The sequence below is a fragment of the Arvicanthis niloticus genome, chromosome 11 (genome assembly GCF_011762505.2).
Source record: "Arvicanthis niloticus isolate mArvNil1 chromosome 11, mArvNil1.pat.X, whole genome shotgun sequence".
NCBI lineage: Eukaryota > Metazoa > Chordata > Mammalia > Rodentia > Muridae > Arvicanthis > Arvicanthis niloticus.
Window position 1 is genome coordinate 3,021,235 of NC_047668.1, and position 25,558 is coordinate 3,046,792.

At 38.3% G+C, this 25,558-nt stretch overlaps 1 protein-coding gene across 1 annotated transcript in view; it reads left to right on the forward strand.

Moving 5' to 3' along the window:
- The first annotated feature begins 2,414 nt into the window (after positions 1 to 2,414).
- Positions 2,415 to 25,558, forward strand: part of Mdga2 (MAM domain containing glycosylphosphatidylinositol anchor 2) — a 730,093-nt gene continuing 706,949 nt past the window's right edge. Inside the window, exon 1 of the mRNA XM_034514333.2 lies at positions 2,415 to 3,183. Coding sequence (XP_034370224.1) covers positions 3,111 to 3,183 — 73 coding nt within the window. The 5' untranslated portion in view covers positions 2,415 to 3,110. The remainder of the gene's footprint in view (positions 3,184 to 25,558) is intronic.

A 25,558-nucleotide genomic window follows, 5' to 3' on the forward strand; every position in this document is an offset into this window, starting at 1 on the left:
TACACATTCAATGGAAATTAAGACTCCATGTCCCTGGTGTTGAGTATTAAAGAACACATTAGAACTATAAAAATCTCTGAGTTCCTTTACCACTGTGATACACTAATTGATCAGGATAATCACATTTCCAATCAAGATTTGCAAAGGTTCACTGAGCCTATGATTTCACAACTAAGAGTTAAAATGTGGGGTACAAATATGGAGGTGACATACAGGATAAAAACAATTCAGAGAGCCCCACACAAGATACATTCTGAGCTTGAACTTGAAAGAAATATAATCCCTGGAAGTCTCTGCTGTGATATGTAGGAATGAAATGCATCTAAAAGGCCCAAACCATAAGAAAATGACCCCCTCTCCAGCCCAGGAGACCAGTAAGTGAAGTGCAGTCATGTTCAGAAATACCACACATTGGATTTGGCTCTCCTGTGATTACTTCACTCCTTCTAGTGAAAGTGTCATCTCTTATATGCGGGGTCGTCTACACTGTGAGCCATCCTTTGGAATCCTCTGAAAGTCTTGGCTCTTCATACCCTGTAAACCCAAAGAGCAAGTACTAGTCCAAACCCTATAAAAATCATATTCACAATTCACTAAAGTGAAGAAAGTGTGGTGGATATAATGAGGGCTATTCATTTCCAGTGCTTGGGAGTCCTCCCCCCCCCCCCCCCAGTCCCCAGCAGAAGCACCACCGCATGGATAGAGAGCCCTCAGTGGCAGTGTATTATACCAGTTTATTATGGAGACAAATTCATGATTACCGTGCTCCAGATTTCCCCGAAAATAACTTTTTCACATGTATTTATGTGCACGTTTAACCATTTCACTCACTTCTCTGTCATATTTTGGCTAAGTAGATCTAAACAGTAAAACCTAATTTGATTAGGAAACACACCAGAGTAACTCAGATTGTCTCTGATAGTCTCCATTATGTTTTAGTTTATCAGTTTTACACCTGTTCTAGTGTAAATTAAAAATGCTTTCTCTTTCTGGTCGTTTTGTAATAGGAAAAATTTGAAGCTCTTCGGAGGAGCTGACTCTATCTCAAAGAAGCCTGTCTTTCATGTAAGGGGGGCTTTTCCAAGCATTTAACTTTAGGAGGCGTTATATATAAAACCGACTCTCTCTGAACTTCTGGTGTTCTTCCCTCCCCCCACAGCCTTCCTCTGTTATGATGACCATATTTCCACTAAAACATGACAGGGATGGCGAAGAATGAGGCAGCTTCCAAAGACTTGGCCTGTTCTGCCCTCTAGCCAAGCAGAACGGTTCCTGGAAGACCTTGGACGGCAGAAAGGGGATAAAGGTGTCCTGTAATTACCGCGAGTCTGAGGACGTTAGCCGGCCCTTCCCTTCCGCGTGCAAACGCCAGCGGCGGCAGGCATCGGAAATGAATTGCCGGCCCTCGCCCCCGCGGAGCTAGGGAAGAACCAGGGACAGCCTCGCAGGGGTGGAAGAGAGGCTGGGTGCCGCTACCCCACTGAGCCCATCACTGCTGTCCAAGCTGATGAGCACCAGTGCTGACCCTGGTGAGCAGAGCCAGGGAGGCAGAGGAGGCTCAGAGGAAGGCGGCCGAGCCCTGCACTCGGCTTTGACGTCGCCGGGCTGCGGCTAGCAGCCTCGCGCTCTCAGCACGTAGCGCACAACGTGACCACACACAGCCTTCCTCCCCGGCAGCCCGGCTGCCTGCGCTCCGCGTCCGCCGCTTCTCCATCCTCCTCCTCTTCCTCCTCCTCCTCCCGCCTATCGCCTCCGCGGTGCGCAACCCTCAGCGTCAATCCAGGGATCCCGGGCAAGCATAGGGCCCCGGACGCTTCTCTGCCCAGCTTGGGCATCTCTGCCGCAACTGCGGCCCGCAAGGCGGCCGCGCAGCCAGGGTGCCCTCAGCAGGCGGCCGCTTCTCTGCTCCGCTCCGGATGCCAGCACTCCGTTAGCCCGGGTGGGGAAAGCCCTTCTGCGGCTCCCGGGTCTAAACTCCCGCCAGTCTCCACTGCCCCCACCCCCTCCACCTGGCGGGGGCGGCGCGGAAGCGAAGAGGACGCGCGGTACGGGTGGGCACGCGTGGACGGTGTGCGGATCTGCTCTGCGCTCGGCATCCTCCCTCTCCTGCAAGTGGTGGTGCTCGGACTCTGCTTTCGGCTCCCAGGATTGGTGCTGCCGCCAGGAGCACCCTCTTTGCTGGCGGGGCGCTCAAGGCTGTTTGGAAGAGCCGTGGCGGCGGCGGCAGAGGCTGAGGCTGGTGCCTGGCGAGCTCCAGACGGGCGCTCCGCTCCCGCTTGGACCCTTTCGTCCTCCTCTCTCCTCCTCCGCTCCCTCCTCCCCATCCCCCGTTTCCCACTCCTCCTCTTCCTCCTCCTCCTCTTCCTCTCCCCGCTCGGCGATGCGAGTCTGTGTCGTGTAACAGGATTGGCGTTGCAATGGCAACTGATGGAATGGGGGAAGGCAAGACAGCAGGGCTGGGGGCTCCGGACTGCGGGCGGGCGAGCCGCTGCCGCCGCTTGACGCTCCTCTGGGGACCTTCGCGAGTTACTTTGTAAAGGCGAACCCGGGCTAGGGAGCCCCGCTTCGTGGCCGGGTCAGAGGCCACTTCCTGCTCCCTGGCTGTCCAGCGCGGTTCACATCGCGCGGCGCCCCCGGGGCTCCTGCCCACTCCTGCCGCTTGCCCGCGCCCGGAGCCTGGAGCCGCTTCCCTGAAGAACACTTGTCCTCGCAGCTCTGCTTCCCATCACCGCCCCCTGCTCCTCCCCGGCGTCTGCGATTTTCCCAGGCGCCCGGTGTGAGTGCGGCTTGCGTGTGAGTGTGTGTATCGGGGTATTGTGTAGTGGGAGTGTGTTCGCGCGTGTGTGTGCTTGTACGTGTGTGTGCTTGTGTGTATGTGTGTGTGCGTGTGTGAGTGTGTGTGTGCATGAGTGTGGGGTGTGTGGGGCTCCAGCACTCCGCTCACCCGCCGCCAGGGAAGGACAGACGGACAGCGCTTCCTCCCATTACTAGCAGTTCCCGGGCACCTCGACTCGGCCCGGGCACAAGTGGAGCGCGCCTTGTTGGCCGCTGGCCTCCAGAAGGTCCCACTGCGTCCCCCTTGGGCTGGATATGTTCATGTTCACGTGAAGATGGATTTAGTGTACGGTCTCGTGTGGCTGCTGACAGTCCTCCTGGAGGGAATCTCTGGCCAAGGAGTGTACGGTGAGTGGAATCGCGACGCTATCGTGACCTTGTGATTCCTAGGCAAGATAGGCTGCTGAGCTTAGATACACGACTCTCGCGGTTCCGGGGCCCCTCCTGGCGTGGCATTTGATTTACACTTCATCACGTTATTGGGAGCTGAAAGGAGGCTGTGAGCGCGCTGCGGATTGGGCTGTGAGCTGAGCGGCTCCCCCGGCTCTTCCACTGGGGCTCTGAGTTGGGTCGGGCCAACAGCATCTCACTCAGAGGAACGAGTGGCTTTGCACTTGATTTATCCCCGCGGGGAAACATGGGCTCTTGCAGTCTTGGATTTAATAATGGTTTGGCGCGGTGTCACTGCCGCGGTTTCCCCAGAAGGGAAGCTTGGAATGTGACCCCGAGTCCCTTTCACCATTTTACTCCTTAATTCCTGAGAGGCCCCTCTCCCTGCAGCTGACCTCTTCTTTTCCCACCTATTAATCATTATTTTATATACACATAAAGTCTTTTTCCTTTTTTCTGTGAATGTCTATGGGACTTGATTTTCTGGCTCAGGAAGTGGGGTGACAGTTGAGTTGTATTCTGCACCAGCCGTTGCCATGAGCACTGACTTGGGGAGGGGAAATAGCAGGCAAGATTCTCAGTGCCAGACATAATTAAGGGACATGTTTGTGTGAATGGATGAGCAAATGCATGAATGAACTGAAGAAGTCCGTGCGTTTCTGCTCCAGGGCAGGACATCACTCTTTACAAACAGAAAAATTATATCTCAGCTCTTCACAGAAAGCCCATATCCAGGATGCTTGAGACCTAGGAAGGGGAAGCTTATTAATTAGAAGGCTTTGAAGTACTCCCAAACAAATCCAGGTTCCTTTGCCTGTCAGCAGTTGGCACTCTTGTGTTTAGTCACTGGAGTCTCTCTCTCTCTCTCTCTCTCTCTCTCTCTCTCTCTCTCTCTCTCTCTCTCTCTCTCTCTCTCTCTCTCTCTCTCCCTCTCTCTCTCTTTCTCTCTCTCTTCTCCTACTTCCTCTCTCCCTCTCTCTTATACATGTTCTCCTTGGCTGATTATAGTGTCTTGTAATATCCTTATCTTCTGGGACAAGTTGATAATGCCCTAAAAGCAAAGGAACTTTTTGTGTCCTCAAGATATATTACAAGGATAATGTTAAAAGGGGTGGTTTAGAAGACAGAGGGGTCCAAGACTCTCCTATAGCACACACCCTCATGTACTTGTAAACCGTGTAGAAAACTCATGCTGCTGCATTGCTTTAGTCTCAATGTGGGCTAGTTCAGTGACTGCCCCGGGCGAAAAGCATTAGTATCTGGGAAATGTCAGCCATTGATTTCCCTTCAGTCTTCAGAACTGCCTGCAGAGTGGTTACTGGTACCAGTGGAATTGGACTCTTCAAACTGTCTGGGAACCATGTAGTGTACAGCCAGCCTGTGAATGAGTTCAGCAGATTTCTCTGAGCCTTTTCTTCCTGCTCTGTGTTTCATTCTGGGCAAACAGCTACATAGTGGGGTGTGTGTGTGTGTGTGTGTGTGTGTGTGTGTGTGTGTGTGTAGGGGAGAGCAAAAACCGGAGGTCCCCAACTGAGAACATTGATTCCTGCTGCTGACATCCAGTTTCCTGGCTTCACAGTTCTTTCCTAGCCTTATTTCGCTCACCTCTAAATGTCTTGTTTCCTTTTTTTTTACACTTTGTTTTCTAAATCAAAGCAACTTACTTGGCTACAGCAGAGCCCTCATAAAATATGGTGGTGAGTGTTGGTCTTGGTGAGCTTAAATATAGGAAGAAAATGCTCTGGAAAGCTTGACTGCTGACACCAGGAGGCAGGGCCTGAAGGGAACTAGGATTCACTCAGACCTTGGCTAGACTCTCCTCCTAGCCCTGAGCAGCAAAGAAAGATGGAAGCTGGGATTCCACTTAGGGTCAAGGACTGCTGGAGAGAAGAGCTGTTCCTCCGACTTTCTGTCATCTCCTGTCCAAGTTTGTCTTTGCTTCTTATTGGCCCAGATCTTTCCAGCTGAAAGGAGTTTTGTTTTGTTTTGTTTTGTTTTTAAAGTATATGAGGAGTAGAGACTGGCAAGGGGGAGAGAAATGTTAGAATTGTAAAGTTTAGAGAGGAAAGGTTCCATTTTTCTGACACTCTCAGTCCTCCCTGGGTTACTTAGGCATGTCCCCTGTTGGCCAGAGGAAAGAGTCAGTATAGATGAGTAGGAATTGATAATTAAAATAATTCCTTATCTATGTCACTTATCAGTACAAGAGAATGCTTTTCCATTACTGAGTTGGTCACTATGGTGAAGACAGTGGCCATTGTTTTATTTTAATATAGATATGTCTGTTAGTCACTTAGCTAGGAATACACTTAGCTTTGTGTAAAAAAAAAATTATTAAATCAGCATTCTTAGTCCATGATAAATGTCACAGCTATTAGGTAGGTGAAGTGAAACACTTAAATATTAATTTTCAGATCTGTTTTATAGATCATAGGAGGTGGTCTTTCTAAACATTATCTTGTGACTTGTTAGAAGTGCAGAGTCAGGAGTAGGCCTCTCTCAATATCCTGCATCAGGACCTCAGAGGGTCGGCTCCAGAAGTCCTTACCCATCACTTCCTAGTGATTTCCACAGAGTCTACTAAATCCAGAGAACACACTATATATAGTCTACTATAGCACAGACTACTATATCATTGCTCTGACTTTGTAGATCAAGGCCTTTCTTCACCTAAAGTAATCTCATCTTTGTGTTTAATAAGTATTAATGATAAAGGAAACAGTTTATATTTGCTTTAGTTGGGAAATAATTGATTTTAAAGTGATAAAAGATTCTGTGTAATGCTATGAAGTGTTTTGAACATTTTATATTAAGATCTTTGAAAAAAGTTTGATTTTAGAATCATGACACCTTTAAATACAAACTCAAAAATTGCAGTAATTTAACTAGTATAAATGTCTGCAACCCTCTAAAACTGTTGTCCCTTCATTTACCTGGATTTACCAGATGTAAAGTCATCCCCAAAACACATTGGAGATATTTATTATTAATTATTGGCATTATTTTTAATGACCATAAGTAAGAGAAAATAAGTATTATCTGCTAAAGTGGGGAATGGCTTTGCTCTCCCATTTCCTGGCTGAGAACCCCTGAGCACAAAATTTTTTAAGTTGTAATAAACTGATGTATTTGTTTTAATGTATGGGTTATTTCATATTGATGAATATAATCCCATTATGTTCAATTATCATGAATTAAAACTTAGTTACATGTAAAATGTTTTTTTTTTTCCTAAAAAGGTAGGCGCTTACTGCATCAATCTTGGATGTTGCTTTGTAAATTAGTATATTGTCTGACGTTTGTATGTTGTGTGGCATTTGATTAAAAGAAACTTGCCTGTAAGAACCTGTCTGCCCTCTACTGATAATTTTGGTGGAATTATATTTTTTAAATGGGAATTGTCCTCAGTATTTAGTCCATATTTTGAATCTTATGTAACATTAAGCTAATATAAATTAATTATATACACTTCTGAAAAGAAAGCAAATAGTTTATAATAGAGTGACATAAACAAGAGAAGTGTTTGTGATAAATATTTTAATAGTAAGATAGTACCTGTTTTTATATCTTTTAATAATTAACGTTTTTACATTAACATACAATCTTGAATTTACAAATCTTGAATTTAAAATTTGAATTTACTTACATTTAAAAGAATTACCCCAAGTACTGCCAGGAGTTCAGTTTTGTTTAAATTTTCCTTTTGCTCACATATAATACAACCTAAATGTCATTAAATAAACAGTGATCTGATACTTTGTTTCTGGGTTTATGACTATGGTGCAGTCATCATACATTATACTTGAAGAGTTAGACACAGTTTGAAGGGTCAGACTGTGAACTCCAAAAGTGTTAAGAGGTGATTCTTGAACAGGGTGTTCTGAAGCATTTTCCTGATAAAACATGTTTTGTGGTTGTAATTTTTAATAATCTAATATAAAGAATTGTATTTACTTGCTTAAACAAAAGGAAAAAAATGATTCATTAGCCTACATTTTGTTCTTATTTAGAAACATTTCCTTAACTTCCATGAGGCCTTATTACTTATTTCATTGGCACAGAAAAATCCCACACTACAAATGAAAACTCATGCTAGGTCTAGATAGTTGGAGTGGAAATAAGTCAGTTACTCAGTGCCCTGAAATAGTTAAAGCCCTGTCTATGCAAAACTCCCTAGATGAAGACCAGTAAGTAGAATATGTTCATCAAACACACGGGCTTGACACATTACCTATCTTATATTAACTCATTTCAAGTAATATCAGCAAATCTCACACAATTTAAACATGACACTGTAGGCAGTAGCTGAACAGAAATGACTTGGTAGAATTCAGAACAAGGAGATAAGTGAGACAGGGAGGTTGTGGAAGAAATTTCCAGCTGTCAGTGGGTTTGAAGCTGATAAACACATTGATTGGAAAGGATAAGGCTGCAGCAGGTCAGCATTCATTATGCCCAGTCCCATGGTGTTGCCAGCTCATAGCAAAGTTATCTTAAGGTATGTTGATGAGTGTGTATACAGATACTGCCTTTGAAACATTTTAGGATGCCAGCTATTGGAAGAGGAGATTTCACCTAATGTTGTTAGAGAACTTAACCTGAAACCACACTCCATACGATTAACTTTGATCTCTCTTCCTAATTTTCACCCACTCTCCATAGGCTCTCAGACAAAATTCTTCAACACTACCAAAGGATCTGGGTTGCTCTGCTTATCTGGGACATTTTTGGAGAATGCTTTGGATTATTTGGTGATTATATTAATGCTATTCCACATGGCAAAAAGGCTGATCATTTTATAAAGTCCCATGTGCTCATTAGGCCCTGTATGTCTCTCCTGGATAAATCTCTTAGTTGACTGAGAAGTATTTTAGATGAAGCAGGTTATACATCAAGACCAAAGCGTCACTCTATAGTGAGTAAGTTGATAATGGTGGCAGGGTTCAGATCAAAGGTGAAGACATGGAAGTTAGGTAATTCTGGTGAACCCATGAAATACTATGAAATACTATGAAAACATTTTTAATCATTGTAATTTCTTTGCTTAATTTCATTGGTTATGGCAATGATCCTTTATGTTCATTTTGTGTAATGTGAAATGTTTGTTTTGTTCCGTGACCCATCTAAAAATTTTTGTGAGAAGCCAAGGCAACTAAGTTTTTTGCTAAGAAATGGATTGGTATTCTTTGCAAAATGTATTATTTTAATATAATTTGAGCTGGCTTTATGAGGATGTAATTATGCCTGATCCTTGTGGCTTCAGTTTGAGTCTCATTTAGAAAGTGTTGGGAAGTCTTGGGCTAGAGCAGCCCAAGTGAGGTGACTCATCACGCACCACCACTGGCCTGGTCCTCGTGCCTCTGAAGGAGAACCACAAGAATGGTGCTCACGTGTTGTGATCTGCAAAGGAAATGTAAACAAGAATGTTTTAGCTTAATCCTGCAACTGGCTTCTGAACTGCACTCTTCAGAATCTTAAGGGGCACTGTATGAGTGGAGTAAAACCGCAGATGTTTTCCATATTGTGTCCATCGGTTGGTATTTTGGAAGAATATTCAAAGTACTGCGTTGAATGGATTTCAAGTCTAAATGGACGAACATTTTCATTCATTACCTTTACTACTTACTGAACCGTCTCACAAAATGAAATTTGCTTCAGTGACTGTCAATGTAAATATATCACTTAGATAGGATACATTGTTACATTCGCAGAAGTTGGTACCACATTTTCCTTCTCAAATCGGATTTTAAAACTTTTAATATGTAAATTCATAAAGTTGTGAGAAGAGACTGTAATGTATCATTAAATCTAATCTAAGAAATATTATGCCAGGCAGTTGGAAATACTATGCTGTTGGTGAAATCTTATTTTTTTCCCATTGAGTAGATATTTTTCTATACTAATTACCCAAACTGTGCCTGCATCATTATCAGGACATGTACTTAGTTCTTTGAGGTTTTATTCCGGTTTAATTCCATGTTCTCTTCTAACATGGCACAAATTCTGTGTAAACTCTCCCAATATTGGTTTATTTCTTCTTTTCCAACACATGGTGCCATTTATTATCTTAGTGTTAAAACATTTCATATTCTTCTCATTGATACCAGTTATTGACTAAAGAAAGTTATTTATATTTTATAATATATGTAATATATTCTCCAGAAGTCTATAATAACAGAAAAAATTCAACTATTAAAATTATACCATTTGCTGTTGGTGTATCATTTAAATACCTATTAGGTAGAATAAAATGTATTAGAAATTTTCATATAATGTATTTTTTCTAAATGTTCCACTTCTACATTTTTTTCTCAAAGAATTGGATATTTCTTGTTACTAATGATCAAATCTATAATAAGGAATAGTACTTACCAAATGAGGTCACATTAGTTGCATGTTACCACATTATCAAAGAGAATGTTTATTAATTTTCTTGTTGTAAACAGAACTAGAGATTTGCAAATATTTGAGTGATTCAGCATAGGAAATAGGCTTGTGTGAAAGAGAGATGGCTGGTTCTCTCTTAGATACCCCCGATACCTAACATACAGCTTATAAGTAGTTGGTATCTAAAATAAATGAATAATAAGTAAACACTGGTAGACAAATATATTTGGCCTTAAGTAATGGCAAGACAGAAAAATAATAATTTATTTTCTGAAGTAGCTAGAACTTTGCTCAAGTGTATCAGAGCAGGTGAAAAAAATGCCTGTTGTTTGGCTGAAGGACATCTTCAGAGAATCCATTAATTAATTAAGATTGCTTGCCTGAGAAGAAGGTGGGCAGGTAAGAGGCTCCTAAAGAGAACGTGTGGTTTCTCTGGAATAGAGTATTTTTCTATTATTTAATTGTGTGTTTAGGGCATAAGGAAAAGAGGCCTATCTTAAGCCTCAGGGCCTTCCCTCTTCCTTCTGACTTTATTTGTAAATTGTGTCCATGCTATTTATACCTTGGGTAGATGCCCTACTCAGGCGGGTGGAGCTACTGTGTGTGTTACAAGAAGCCCATAGATTGTTTCAAGAAGGCTACATACCTAAATTTGTGGCCTGGAAATTCTGTAGAGATTTAGGTTAAGTATGGGGTAAATGCAGTCAATAAACCAACACAAATGCTATGTATATTTGATGTAGTTATGTGATTAAAAACCACAAACACTGAAAATATATGTGTGAGAAATTCACCTTTTTTTTTTGGTAGGGAAGGGATTATAGATCAATGCTGGTATAGTTAGAAGAAGCAGAGGGTCCATTAAGAGTTGCACTTTGAAAATAGGTTGGCATGGTATATGTCAAAAGGCAAGAGCACTGCTCCCTCCAGCTTCTGACTTTTAGCTGGAGGGAAAGAGACACAGAAGTACATTTTAGGGGAAGCACACCTAAAATGGACACGCAGCAAATCTCAAGTAAGTTATTCAGTTTGTCTCAGTTAGAAGAGGCATCTGTCCTCTGAGACAATGTCATCATCCTGCAAGAATTCCGAGCATGATCTGTGAAATAAGTTTTATTGTATGACATTCTGAAAGTTGCTCAGATACACTATATCTCTCAGGATTCAGAATTGGTATATGTACAAGCAACTGAGCTGTTCTCCATGCAGTAGCAGAGCTCTCTCTCATTTCCTGGGAGATGTTGCTGAATGTTCGCCAAATCTTGGCACATTTGGGAAACTTAAAACCTACACCCAGTTCTTTGTGGAAGTAGAGTAAAAACATCTTTTCAAAGGCTTTGTAAAACGTTGAAGAGAAGTTCTGTTCAAAAGCAGAGGAGCATGGGCCCAGAGGCTCTAGAACATCCTGTTCTGTTCACATAGAGACACTGAGTGAGGTGAGTGCTTCTGCGAGGTGAGACAAGCGTCCACTAGAGTGCATCATTTCTATTCAGGGCAGTCTGCTACCTTGGAAAATATTCAGGCCATGGGGCTTTCCTGCCCAGTTTATAGTATCAGTTCAGTTTTCATGGAAAACTCAAGAGAGTGGTCAGTGGAATGGAATTACAGCCAAGGATAGAAAGGAGCAACTGTGGAGAGTTTTCCTCTTCTGACATCTACTTGCCAATTCTTTGGAAGTTGACCCACATCTGCCAAGTGTTTTTAAAGAAAGAATAAGAGACTGGAAGTAACAAAGACCTAGTAACAGTTGCCCCTCCCCCCTGGAAAATGGTTTAATGTGTCAGTTCATCTGAAAATGCTTATTTTTTTTAATGATTATTGAAAATTTATTCTCACATCAGTATATATATATATATATATATATATATATACTGATATATATATATCATATATATATCATAACATATATCATAACATATATATATATACATATATATATATATATATATATATATATATATATGTATATATATATATATATATGTTGAAATGGATCCCCAAACCTTGTTTTGGCCTCAAGGAAAAAGAAAAATTTTCTTATCTCTTATTCTGAGATTAATTGAAATAGTGCAGTATAAACATGATTAACTTGAATGAGGTGAAATATTATTAATGTGATGTAAAAATATTTATATTTCTTAATTTAAAGATTAAAATTGGTAATGAGCAAAAATAATTTCAAGAAACATCAGATTCATTAGAGGACATCTGATTCTGATTTAAAAATGACAAATATTGATTTTACCCTTAGATGTTCAGCTAATATTTTCTAAAAGTCTATAAATTGTATTTGATGGAAATGGTAAGGTATTATTTAACTTCAAGCTATTTTAATAGCCATATACTCCTAGAAAGAACTTTTATTCACCATTTACCATGCATTAAAATAAACACACACACGCACATGCACACAGGCACACACACAAATACACACACACACATATATATACACATACACACACACATGTATGGACACAACATTAGTTAAAAATAGAGAGACCATGAACTTAAAAGAGAGCAAAGAGCTGTGTATGGGAGGGTTCTGAGAGAGCACATGGAAGGGAAATTATTTAATTATAATAAAATCTCAAAAAAGTAATTAAAAATTATCTTTTGCAAATATTTTTATTTTCTGCAAATGAAGAACTGTTCATGTTTAGAACTCTTATATCTAGTCATAAAATTAATTAAATGCATAAATCTCAGATTACCCATCTGAGTACTAGAATATAACTCATTTATTGATCAGGACAATTTTATTTAGGACTTACTGCAAACACAGAGTGGTATCATTGCATGTCAGGAATGTTTGTATTGTATGAAATGAACAATGCTGATTTGATTTAGCAACCGAACACATCCACACTGTATGAGTGATAGCCGAAGAGACACATTTTCAGGTAGTTTTGGAGTTCACTGACCTCATCTCTCAGATCTCAGAATTTGTGAACTTATTATTAAGAAGCCGTGTAGTTAACGTTTCTGTTATTTTGTGTTTGTGCCTTTCAGTTCGTGCTTACTTACACAGATACTGCATTTTTTCTTACCCTCTGAGCCTTCCACTTAAGTTTTTAAAAAAGATTTATTCTGTATGTATGTATGTATGTATGTATGTATGTATTGTGTATGCATGTATACAAGTCACACATGGAGGTCAGAGGACAACTAAGAAAGGTCATTTGTCCCCTCCTACCATGTGGGCTCCAGGGGTCAAACTCAAGTTATTACAGTTGGTGGCAGGGGCGCTCACCCACTCAGCCATTGTGCCTCCAGTTTCCTGTTGGTTTACTTTTTATCTTGTTATATTCTAACCTTGTCTTTCTTTATGACAGAAATGATACATTCATTTTAAAGTTGTTTTCCTCTGTTTTAGCTTACAGCTAATTAGAGCTCAATCAATAGTTGATTCAGCTTTTTTTTTCTTTGTGAATATTTTCCTAAGTATGTATGGTTGGAATGGTAGAGGTCCCATCCTCCACTGTGACTGCTCTGTAAAGCATGGCAGTGAAGACTGGAGTAGTTCATACGGGCCAGCAGCCTGAGACAATTCAGCCTGTTACTCAGGCTGGGTATTCTCTGATGGTTTCCTGTACCTCCTTATCACATTCCTCCAGCCACCCCAGCTGGCACCCTAAGACACTGTCTCCCTGTTCACTGTGATGTTGCTCTTAAACTCTATTATCAGTACATTATTTTGGATAATGTTTCTAAAAGCATTTTCTGCCATCATTGAACTCCACTTGCTAATGCCTTAATGCTCTCAGATTATTTATTGGATGAAAAGTCTTTGAAACCTTCATGTTTTACTTTGTCAGCTTCAGAGAACTAAAGAAGATACACAAAAACACACACATATATACTGCAAAAAAATGTTTCTGTATTTACTGTGCATGCATGACTTCCATAATAAACATAATTCATAAAAATACAACTATACACAATAGAATTCATAGACATTTATCTTATGTATTTTTCCCTTCTCTTTTGAATTGTCGCAGTAGAACTAGTTCGTGGTTGGAGAGTACATCTTATTTTATCATTTGAAATCAATGTGTCACTTGCATTTTCAGAAGACACTCTTTACTCTTCTATTAGTCAGGGCCTTATCATTCTTTTCTATCTTTTGTGAGTTTGAAGTTCACCAAACATTTCTGCAGTCAAAGGTATACGCAATAAAATATATCTACAAACCAAATGCTTGCAACGTTAGTTCTTTGCCATGTGTTATTGAAGGTAATTTAATATAGGACATGTAGTTCTTTAAAAATAAAATCATCGCTATATAAGAAATGCAATTACTCACAGTTAGAATTTGTAAATTCTAATACTCTGAATTAGAATTTTTATAATTGATATGTACTAAACCTTGATTTTTGAATAAGATGTACTTGGAATTTGAAATTCAAACTGTTTCAGTTACTATTGTCCTATTACTGTCCTACTATTCTGGTGACTAAATGTCGAATGAAATATGACATCTGTATAAAGATATAGATGTCATAAATCTATGTATAAATTCTATGACTTATGAAGTTATCCTCAGGTACGTTAATGGTTTTGCTTCTTGCGATTAAAACATGCAAATCTCAAATAATATATGAAATATAAATTGAGTGCTAATTTTAAGCTTTAACCAAAGATAGACACACACACACACACACACACACACACACACACACACACACAATCACCACTGCTTAGCATAAAATTTTTATTCATGGAAATGAAAGATGTGATTATTTTTAAAAGGTTTACTTGAGTATTGGCATACATATACTGAAGAATCTTTCTGGTACAATTTATTTTTTAGGAGATGGGGTATTTTAAGCCTGTTCATACTTAGTAAGTACAGTATAGTAGCCTATAAAAATGAAGATATTCCTCCACTTTGCATTTTGCAGAAGTTATCTTTCTCTATGTAAAGCTTTAGCATGTGTTTAAAAAATGTCAGGTGTAGCACTTCATTTTCCCAGGCTGATGAACAATCACTGGCCTTGGAAAGATTGATAATTAAATGTCATATTTGCCCTGATTTTTGCCTTTGAGTTCCCTCTGGATATGACTGGAGCATTTTTTTTTTTTTTTTTTTTTTTTTTTTTCCACACAGAGTTAATTGAGGAGACTATATCAGTGGTTTTCTTTTCTTGAAAATCTTGTTGTACTGAGGGAGGATGTTGATTGCAAGCTCTGCTCTCTCCTTAGCTAAGTGAGTTTCTCAACCCTCAAAGCTTGCAAATTAGTGTAGCTTAGTGATTTGTTTAGGTGTTTAAATAGAGCACTGCCACTATAAATGTCATTTTCCTCTGCTTATGAATGCAGTTATTGTGTCACGTAGTATAAGCCTGTGCCATTTTCACTATTGTGTGATTGATACAGAAACTGCTTCAATGGGAAACGATTCCTAGTGAGAACAGGAAAGGTATTATGTTCGGCTCTCCTGCCATGCATTTCTAACCAGCTGATATTTTCTTTAACTCATCAACACCCGTGAGTTTGCAAAGGTGATTGAGTCACTCAGAGCTTTAACTCTTATTTCAGTCTTTCTATAAGAGAAGTGCCCCGGATATTAATTGCACAGCTATGGTTTACACTTGAAGATTAATCTGTTGTGTGGTGTAATGTGTTCTCTAGTCTAGTAAGTTCATATTGTACTTCAAAGCAAGATCTCTGTACTAAAAATGTGGGCAAGTGTTTCCTTTGAGAATCCTTCTCCAAACGCTGACCGTTCAGTACTTTATCCAAGTGGGATGTGATGTTTCATGTGCTCTGAGCACTGTGATCATATTGCCAAGGGGTGTAGACCACCACTATTTTGTAAACACATACTTCAAATTAAAACACAATGCTATGTGAAAGAATAAAGTTAAAAATGAGCTACATGCAAGTTCAGAAGGTTTCTCACATTTGAAAGTACTTATAGGAAAATACTTTTGGCTCCTATGTCTTGGTCTCCTTTAAGTTTATGCTCTTCACCAGATCTTAGACACATGCTCTATTTTGAATGAAGTTGAACAATGACTTTATCTCTGAGGCATAAAATTGCATACATAACAGTCAAGTATATCTCAGTTATTATTTTTCTTACATCTGACTACCACATGCTATCAATAATTAACAAATAAGTGAATTGAATGTCTATAAAAGCTATAATAGACTTTTTAAGCAAAATAAAAGATGAACTAGCTTACATGTCTGAAAAATAGAATTCTTGTGTCTAAAATCTAAAGCCTAGCTTTCTTAAAAATTTCAAAAACAGATCAGTGATTTAATATTGAGTTCTTGTCATTCCCTTTTCATATGCTCATCTTCCCAGCAAATATTAGAGCATTATAGAGTTTTCACAAGTGTAGAGCAAGGCAAAGTGCAGTGCTTATGTGTCATAAGTTTGCTTCCTTAGGGGATATTTATATACAGGTATTTATCAGAATAATATCCAGGAATGAATCTTTTACAGGAAAGAGAGTTTAGAATGACAAAATGGAGAAGGCTGATTCAGCTTCAGGTACAAGAGAATGTTACATGGAGTGGTTAGGATTCTGTGACATTAGCGAAGGCTTCCAGATATGTCCCAAATATAGGACTCATGTGCTATTTCATATTTATCACAGTTATAAACTACTGTCAGAAAAGATATCAGTTTATTAGAAATTTCAGGGAGAATTCTAGTGATGTGTAGTCATTAGATAAGGCTCTTATCTTCATACAAAAGGGTTTTGCCTGATGCTCTACAATCCATGCTTTTATGTGTGGCACTGCTCACACATAGCTGCTTACTGGAACCATATCATCTTCAAGCTGGTTAGTAGTGTAGGGCCTACTGTCCTAGGGACAATAATAATAATAGAAAAGAAGTCATCAAGACATACCCCAGCCCCTTCCATTCTACCGAGTTTCAGAACAGTGATGGGTACACCCAATGACTTCTGGATGCTTCTTACTATTAGTTAGAAACTTTGATAGCATAGATGGAAATATTCATGATAATTATGAAAGACTTGAGTTTCTGGGTACCATGTCTATTCTAAAGTCACAGCCTCAGTGGATTCATCTGTGATTGTGTGTGTGTGTGTGTGTGTGTGTGTGTGTGTGTGGTGACAAAGGAAACATGGAGAGATCAAACCAGGATCTCCTAAAACCCACCAGATTTAATTAGGCTTTTTTAAAGGAAATTCCTTCATTTCCCTGTTTGTTATAAGGAGATCAGAGCAAGCATCAACTGTCAGAGTTTGAGATTGTCACTATGTACTCTGGGAAGGTCTTCTCATTCTAGAAAATACATCTTTTTAGTCCCATAAAGCTTAGAATTCCATGAACAGTTGCCACAGATACAAATTGGCTTACTGGGAGCAGCCAGGAACCATATATACATCTTGGTTTTTAGACATGCATATTCTACTTCACGTCTATTCCACACATGGAGCCAACCTATCTGAACTCAGCTGTGCCTTGGTGGTTTTACTAAACTTCCTAGGAAGCCACGAGGCAAATTGAGGTTGCATAGTCATTACATCACGGTAAATAGAGGCGCCTTAGCCATCTTGGCATGTGGCTCACATGTCCAATCTCTTTGTACTTGTTCTCAGTCTCAAATGTACCATTTTCATTTAATAATAACAGATTGTTGTAGAACCTGCTTGATCTTAAGGATTGGCTGACCAAACACTGCTTATAATAACTACTTTTGGCACTACAGTCTCCTAATAGCTTGTTTCCAGGCACTCTGCCTAAACAAAGGCTCAGTTGAACACCATCAATTGCTTTTTAAATGATTTGCAGTTCTTGAAAATGGCTTGGGCTTACTTAAAACCATTAGATGTTTTTAGTTTGGGATTTTTTTTGTACCCTTGCTTGCTATGAACACTATATCCATTTTTGTTCATATCATTTACCAAAGGCATTTTGAATGTCAGAGTTTGTGGTCACATGTTGAGAGTAGTAGATTCCTTCAGGGATATATATATATATATATATATATATATATATATATATATATATGCATGCATATACATATATATGCATCAGTGTTGACCGGCATTCTTTTGTGGTATTCAGTAAATGGGATGGGCATGCTATCTTTTGAGCCAACTTAAACCTGGTGGAGATTGTGCTGATTTCTTATTGATTGGCAATGTAAGATGTAGCAACTTGTCCTTTCTTTTGAAAAGTTTTTTGTTTCACATGATCTAGTCTTGGGACCCTATAACTTTCACTAATGTTTCATTTGCCTTATCAAGGCTTCCAAAATGCTTGCTACTTTGTGCTTCTCTAATCCATATTATAAATTCTCTTGATATAGGAAAATGTAATATTCTTCCTAATATCTATTGAGTACAGTATATATTCTCTTTTACTGAACTTGTATAGGAGATAACAGAATTTATTAAAGTCTTATCTCTGGATAGGGATGTGTACTGCTGTTTTTACCATGGGGATGAGCAAATCTGGTTTTTCTCTATAGTTGTGGACAATAATTATTTGTTAGATAAATTTCACTGCATTGTGAATTCAATTTGAATTAATCTGTCATTGCAAAGGTAACAAATCAACTTACATTTCTATGAATGGAACTACTACTTATTTGACATTTTTCAGCATCCGTTTGATTGTTCAATTAATAAGGCAGGCACCAAAGTGGGGGATTATGGATTTGAAAGCATCCTCTTCTTCAGGTCATTAAAGGTGGGGTTATTGGCTTCTACTATTCCTTGAATGAAATACTGGCTTTGATTTTCTGTCTGTTTAAAGATGGAGGAATAGGTAATTAAGAGAAATACCTCCACTGTACTACCACTTTAGTCTGTAGTTTCTTAGAATAATTCTTCACTGCTGTTGATAGTTAAGCACCCCAGATTGGTCTCTGTTTTTGAAGAAACCCTAATTTCCCACTGAATTAAGAGACTCCAGAGCTACATGTATATGTCTTGCTGTCATACCCTCAGCAATGCAAGCTCCTTGTCTTTACTTCAGACACAGTGTGTTGACAAAGAGGAAAGATGATGGCAGGACAAGCAGGAAGACAGCTGTTTGAAAATCAAATTGAGCTGCTTTTTAAGAAACCAGTCCATCTGTTACATTTATCGTAGACCTTGAATCTTTAGAGTTGTGAGAAAATATTTTCTAAGTAGTTATGTTAACTACTATGTTATTTTGTTCTGACAATGGAGTAACACAGGAGTCAGGAATAGAAATTAATTGTTATTACACTAATCTATCCTATTTTAGGAATAGCATATATTTTGATTTTCAACACTCTCATCTACTGTATATCCAGGCATCTACATCTCTCCAGTTGAGCCCTTACTAGCTAGCACTTCTTTTATTTTTGTTTTTTTTTAATCAAATCATAATTTTTACTTTTTAACATGGGGGTTATAAACACAAAAATGCAAGATGTTGGGAAGGGGATGACACAGGAGCATAGGTGTTCAGGGAAGTACAGATATCTTTCAAAACAGGGTATCAACTGGGTGAAGGTTCAGGGGTCAGGTCACTATGACTCTGCCTATGATTCACTTGTCCTTATCTAATTTGGTACTATCTGCCAAATGCTGCCTATTTACAAAGTATATGACTACTCAGGCTGGTAAACTTCAACAAAAGCTGCCCGTTTACAATAGTTCATAGCCCTCTGTTTCAGTGTTTTTTTCCATAGAGACCCAAGACTTTGTGTTAGCAGGCATGTAAGTCAGGCCTATTGCTGATTTTAGGCTTATGGCTGATTTTAGGCCTTCAGTGTATAAGCAGGGCTGCCCCTGACATCTCCTCCCTTCTCCAAGTATAGAGGGGCTGTGGCAATTCTAATCTTGCCAAGGCGGGGATAGAGGCCTGACCTCCAGTAATTAAAGGGGACCTTGTAATGGCTCCAGTCCTCCTGTCCTTGTTCAGTGAGGCATGAGGGCCATACCTGTCCTGATGTCTTTTTCCTGGAGAGGGGATACTTTTGACATCAACCCCTATGCAGTCAGGCTGGTCCCTCAGGGAACCCAGAAACATATTTTTAACTTTTATTTATATTCCCTTGCAGTGCTTAGCATCGCAGCCTAAGCAAGAATTTAGATCGCCAGACAGAGGGGGTTCTGGGTGGCCCCTCACTGCTTGGTCTAGGGGCAGGAGTCCCCTCTTTTAGGTTGGGTGGAGATGGGACTTGGGAACACCCTGGGTAGAGTAACATCCTCATCTAGAGTGTCGTGGTCCTCCATAGTTAACATACGATAAGGTATCTGAATAGATTTTGCTATCAGATTATCTATCTGTTGTTTCACAAAGTTAGCCTATTTAAGGCCCAGTGACCAAAGGAAATAAGCAAAATTAACCCAATTAATGATCCCAAGATGGAAGGAAGTAGGGTTAACAATCATGAGAGGTTGAAGACCAATTCTTGTACAAGCTCTCCTTTTTCTCTTTCTGTCTCTGTCTTTTCTCAAGACCTTCTCTGACCTTTTCATGCTCTCTTTAACCACCCCTGTTTTGTCTATGTAAAAGCAGCATTCTTTTTTAATGGCTGTACACAGTCTTTTCTATCAGACAGCGAAACGAGGGATTTTTTTTCAGATTAGTGATGTCAATCTATAGCTGTTTGATGCCCTTGTCAAAGGCCCATCGGATGTCTGAGTAGTATAAGTTCGGAGGCCAGCATCAGGATTAGAACTCCTAATAGCAGACATCACGGGTGATTAATTTTTACCTCACTCAGGATGATAGCTAGCACTTAAAGTAGGAGACTTTCTGTTATATCAAAGTTTATACAAAGCTTGTATGATTATGCACTGCATCTGATCCTCAGGAATTGTCCCTCAGGAACCTTCTCTATTCTTTGCAAAGTTGAGATGCTTTTTCTTTTACTGCTGGAGAAGTTCTGTGCCAGAAGTTTATCACCTTAAACCCATCATTTTATTAGTTTTCTATTGCTATTGTACTAAATTACTACAAAAGTAGGCATTTAAAGACATAAAAAATATCTAGCATATCTGTAAATTGGAAGACTGAGATGCATCTATACAAGGGCTTAGCACAAGCTCATTATTTTCCGGGGACTGTAATGGAGAATTGAATCCTTACCTTCCCACACTTCTGTAAGCTTCATATCAGCCTTGTCTTGTGGCTTTGATTCTTTCCATCTCTAATGGTAGCACATTGCCTCTCTGTGCTCTTCTTTCATAGTCATAGTTAGACTTTCCCCTTCTTCTTTCTTCCACTTTCAAGGACTCTAAGGATTATACTGGACTTGATCAGATAACTCATGATAGTCTACTTTAAAGTTTGCTGATTAGCAACCATAATTACATGAGCAATTTTAATTTCTGTTTCCCAAGCAGTGGAGCATATTGGCTGTATCCATGGATCAAGGCATGAACAGTTTGTGAGAGAGGGAGATGGAGGCTTATTCTGCCTTCCAGAGTAACATATGGATTCTAGATATTCAGTCTTTTCAAATATGTCAGTTCACTCTGGAAATAGCCCTCTAAAGTTGTTCTTCTTATAATATCATAACTTTAACCTTTCAAATAGTCAATGAATTGTGTATATTTGCTTCTTGTGTATTATCCAAGTTTGCATAGGAAAGACAAGGTAATGTGAACTTCAAGAAGTCTCAGTCATAGACTATAGCAAAAAGTTACTATACTGTTACTTTGTTGATAAATAAAGTCTATTTTTCGGGTAAATAATTGGTGACTATCTTGTTTGTGTGTATTGATTTTATTTTTTTATACAAAAGGAGATCTGTGTATTTTAGAGTATTAACTGTATGTATTTGGAACTTTGTAGTGTGAAGGTTTAATTCCTCTCTTCTCTGGTCTACTAGAATTGCACATGTAACTACATGGCTTCAGAATAGCACTTATACCCACACAGAGCTCCAGGATAGCACTCATGCCCCCATGGCTCCAAGATAGTTCTCTATCTGTATGGATCCAGATAACACGCATAACCACACAACTCCATGAGTTTTTGGTTGGAAATCAGGAAAATAAATATGGAGAGTCATAGACTGTCTCCTCTTTAATCTTAACTTAGAATCTGGCTCAGCTTTCTTGTTTCTTCTTTGTGGTTTGTGGTAATAATCATATCTACATAGTCTAACTTTTTTTGGATTCATATGTTGATGCATGTATAAAATGGATTGTTTTGTGTGATTATGGACTCTGATTAATTCCCAGGTCTTTAGTTACAAATTAGAGGAGAACCCATGGCTTAGGTTCAGATCTGAGGTACGTGATACCCAGAAAGATATGATGTTTAAACTTGAATTTCCATATACAAATTGCAGTGAGGTTCTACCTCAAAGACAAATAGATAAGAGGTATTCTGGATTATTAGGTGGAAAAATCAGATTTTTGTTCAGTTGATTGGATGAAGCTTGGCTGTATCATAGAAGCCATTGGCTAAATTTGTTCAAATTTTAAACATGTAACCATAACTCAAATGTAAGTTCAAACTCTTAAAATGAAGTTTAACCAAACATCTGGATATCTCGTTACTTACATTAATTTCCCCATTATAATCACATTGCATATTTGCTTTGGTTTTTCTAGAATTTTCAACTTAATTCATTTTAGTTGTTTTAGGACCTCAATAAGTATAAAATAGTTTTTTTATAGTTACCTGATTTAAGTTTAAATATACTGTGAATTCTCTCAGATTATTATGCTTCTTATTCCTGAGCAGTCTTCATAGTTTTTGTTTTGGTGTGTGTGTGTGTGTGTGTGTGTACTCACTTGTTATGTTTCTTTTCTGTTAAATGGTATGTTATACCCTCCCTCCCATGCCTAATTCATTCTGTATGTTTGCAGCACATAGAATGTAACCTGATACAGCACAGTCATTTTGCATTTACTGGAGCTGCAGAATGATTGGGTGGATGCTGAAGTAATTTTTTTTTAAGTTTTTTTTGTCATTAACCTATTTTATTTTATTTTATTTTATTTTATTTTATTTTATTTTATTTTATTTTATTTTTGTTTTGTACTAGGGATTAAAACCAAGACTATGAGTGCTAATATAACACTGAGGGATGTTTCTTGACGTTTACTTTGGAAATAGGGTCTCACTTCCCACTAGTCTCAAATTGTAATCTTTTTTGCTTCAGTCTTTAAAATAGCTGGAATTATTGTCTCTTTTCAATTATTCTTGAACCTATAGTTAAAATTGAAATTGTTATTAAAACCTTAAAATGACATGACAATAGAAATTTTAATTTAAATTTTCTTCCATAGTCCATTTAGAAGAGCAAATTATCCAATGCATATTTTGATATAAGTCAAGTTAGACTCATAATTTTGAAAGTAACGACTGAATACTCAATGTGAACAAACATTTTATATGACTAATTTTAAACATTTCTAATATGCTTCTATTATTTCTAAATAAGTAAATGGTCTATCTGTGTATAAAATAAGAATCCATAAATTGTCATTTATAATATTAATACTACATTCTATTTATATGTTTTGAGGCAAAACTATATTAGCTTCAGCCATTTTTATCTGCATTCTAAGGAAATATACAGTTACAATATAGTTCAGGAAAGAAGCATACATAGGAGGAGATAACAAAATTCGGTGATATTTTGAACTTTATTTTATTCCCAGTTTCACAGAGGCCAAAATAAAGTTATGAAATTTATCCTGCTGAGGATATTAGTGTTATATTTGTCTCATCTTTGTCTAGAAAATACTCTCCCTTCCAATTCATTGCTACTATTGGTCTTCCCCCGTCTCTGAAGCTGAGCTTTCCTTGTGTTTTAGTGCATCCTTGTTTAGCAGCTAATTGATCTCTATTCATTTTTGGTTACAATTGTTCATTGAGAAAATCATCATGAGACATAATGTAGGCGGCACACTACTCTGTTGGCATTTAGGAAAACATTTGAAGAATTGTAACAATGGTCTTTGTCTTCATATACTATATAGTGTCTCTGACAAGACAAGGGAATTTGTCATCAAGACTATAATACTATTAATGTGAATGCTCTTCTATGAACCAGGTACTTTGTTTAATAAATTCTTAAAATATTACCTCAATAATGTCCTAAAATTCACAGAGGAAAAGCCTGCGCCTGGGCCAGATCGCGTAATGTGTAAGTAGACAAGACTATGAAACTAGTAAATCCCAGATTAGGCTCCAGAAATATCTCATCAGACAGTGTGTCTTCAAGGCTGTTTAGCAGTAGAATACTGCACATCGTGGAGGGAGACAGGCAGGCAACACAGCAATCGACATTTAACAATAAAATTTAAGTCACTAGTCAGAGTTGATTGTTTTTATTGTTTTGTACTTTGTAGGAGTGTCTCTGTGATGATCATATATGATAGGCTTGAGGAACAAATGAGATGAAGGCCATGATACCGTGGTGTTTGTAGCTGAGTGCGTGTTTGGTAACATCTTACAGTTAGTGTTCTAAGGTGTCAAAGCAACTTAGAAACATTATGTTTAGGACACATAGGGAGCATCCTCTTTATCCCAATGTGACTACTCTCCTGCAAAGAGTATGTAAATTAACTGTAAAATCACGTGATGTGGTTGCTTTGTCCACAAGAGAAGACTATCAGTGTTGGCTTTTGTAAAGTTAATTTTGTTTTTTTTTCATTTAGGTTTTAATCATTTAAGTGAAGGATTTTATGATCTCCACTATCTGAGCCAAATGCTAAAGTCAAGTTACATTTTAAAGGAATTATGATTTCTTTTACATTATTAGCTTGTACTTAGTGTTAATACATATTATTATGGAGAAATTCATCCCCAAAATTGCATTACAGAGATGAATATTATGCAAAAATGTAATAATTCTTTTGAAATAGGACATATACATAATTATTGATATGTAATTCAGATACTAGAGGACCTTTGAGGAAAAATTTATATAGTGGGACTTCAAAAATATATGCACACACTTAAAATTTCTTAGTTAATTAAAGGTTTAGAATAAAAGAAAATGTGAGGCTCTCATTTCAGAACCAAATATAAAAAAGCAAGCAAATAAATCAAAACTTAGTAAAGATGAAAAAGGAGAAAATAAAAGAAAGTAAAAGAAAAGAGAAGAAAATATTTCTGGCTCATATATAGTTTGTCAGTGGATAAAATTTATATGTTCATTTGAGACAGTAGAACACAGGAGCTGGTAATGAGTATAAACTGTACTTCCATAATCAACATTCATCTGAGAGGACAAAGTACTTCATCAGTCAAGTAGTGCTTCAATACGCTTCATACCACAGTGCAGTAGAATGTTCTAGAGAGCTGGACAAAATAGTACAGAGAATTTAAGTTTTACACATAGCTCTGTGGACATACAAATCAATGTGGAATTGAAAAGCAAGTAGGTGTTAAATTTAAATTTAGATCTCAAAACACTGTATACATAAGATTTCCCAAGGTCAGAATTCATCCCTAAGCTCAAATATCACCATATATTTGTGCATGTGTCAGAATCTGTCCATTTAACAATAAGAATCACACTTGGAATTGCATGCGTCCTTTATGTGTGTTGCCATTTACACTCCACAAAAAAAAAAAAAAAAAAAAATGCACTAATTCTGATTATCCTTGATTGGTTAACATTCTCAAGAAATAACATGTCAGATTCCAAGTTCAAGTACACAGTAGCTGTAGGACTAAGGATCCAGTTCCCTGTACTATTGGCCTGAAGCCTCTTTAATCAATCATTTTGTTTCTAGCCTCTGAGTTCTAATCCTGGAGATAGACTTTAGATAGAAGAATGCATAAGTAGTAGAGAATTAATGTTAGAGACTTCTCAGGTATATATGTAAACTATAGTTTGATAATTTAGATAGATATTAGTCAGGTGAAATGAAAATTACAGATGTATGTAACCAAGTCTTGCTATTTGCCATTAAGCACATTTCAGAACAGAAATTTTCTTATTCAATGTGATAAGACTGAGAAAGATTAGCTCTATTTTTATATTAGTTGTTATCGATTTGTCTTG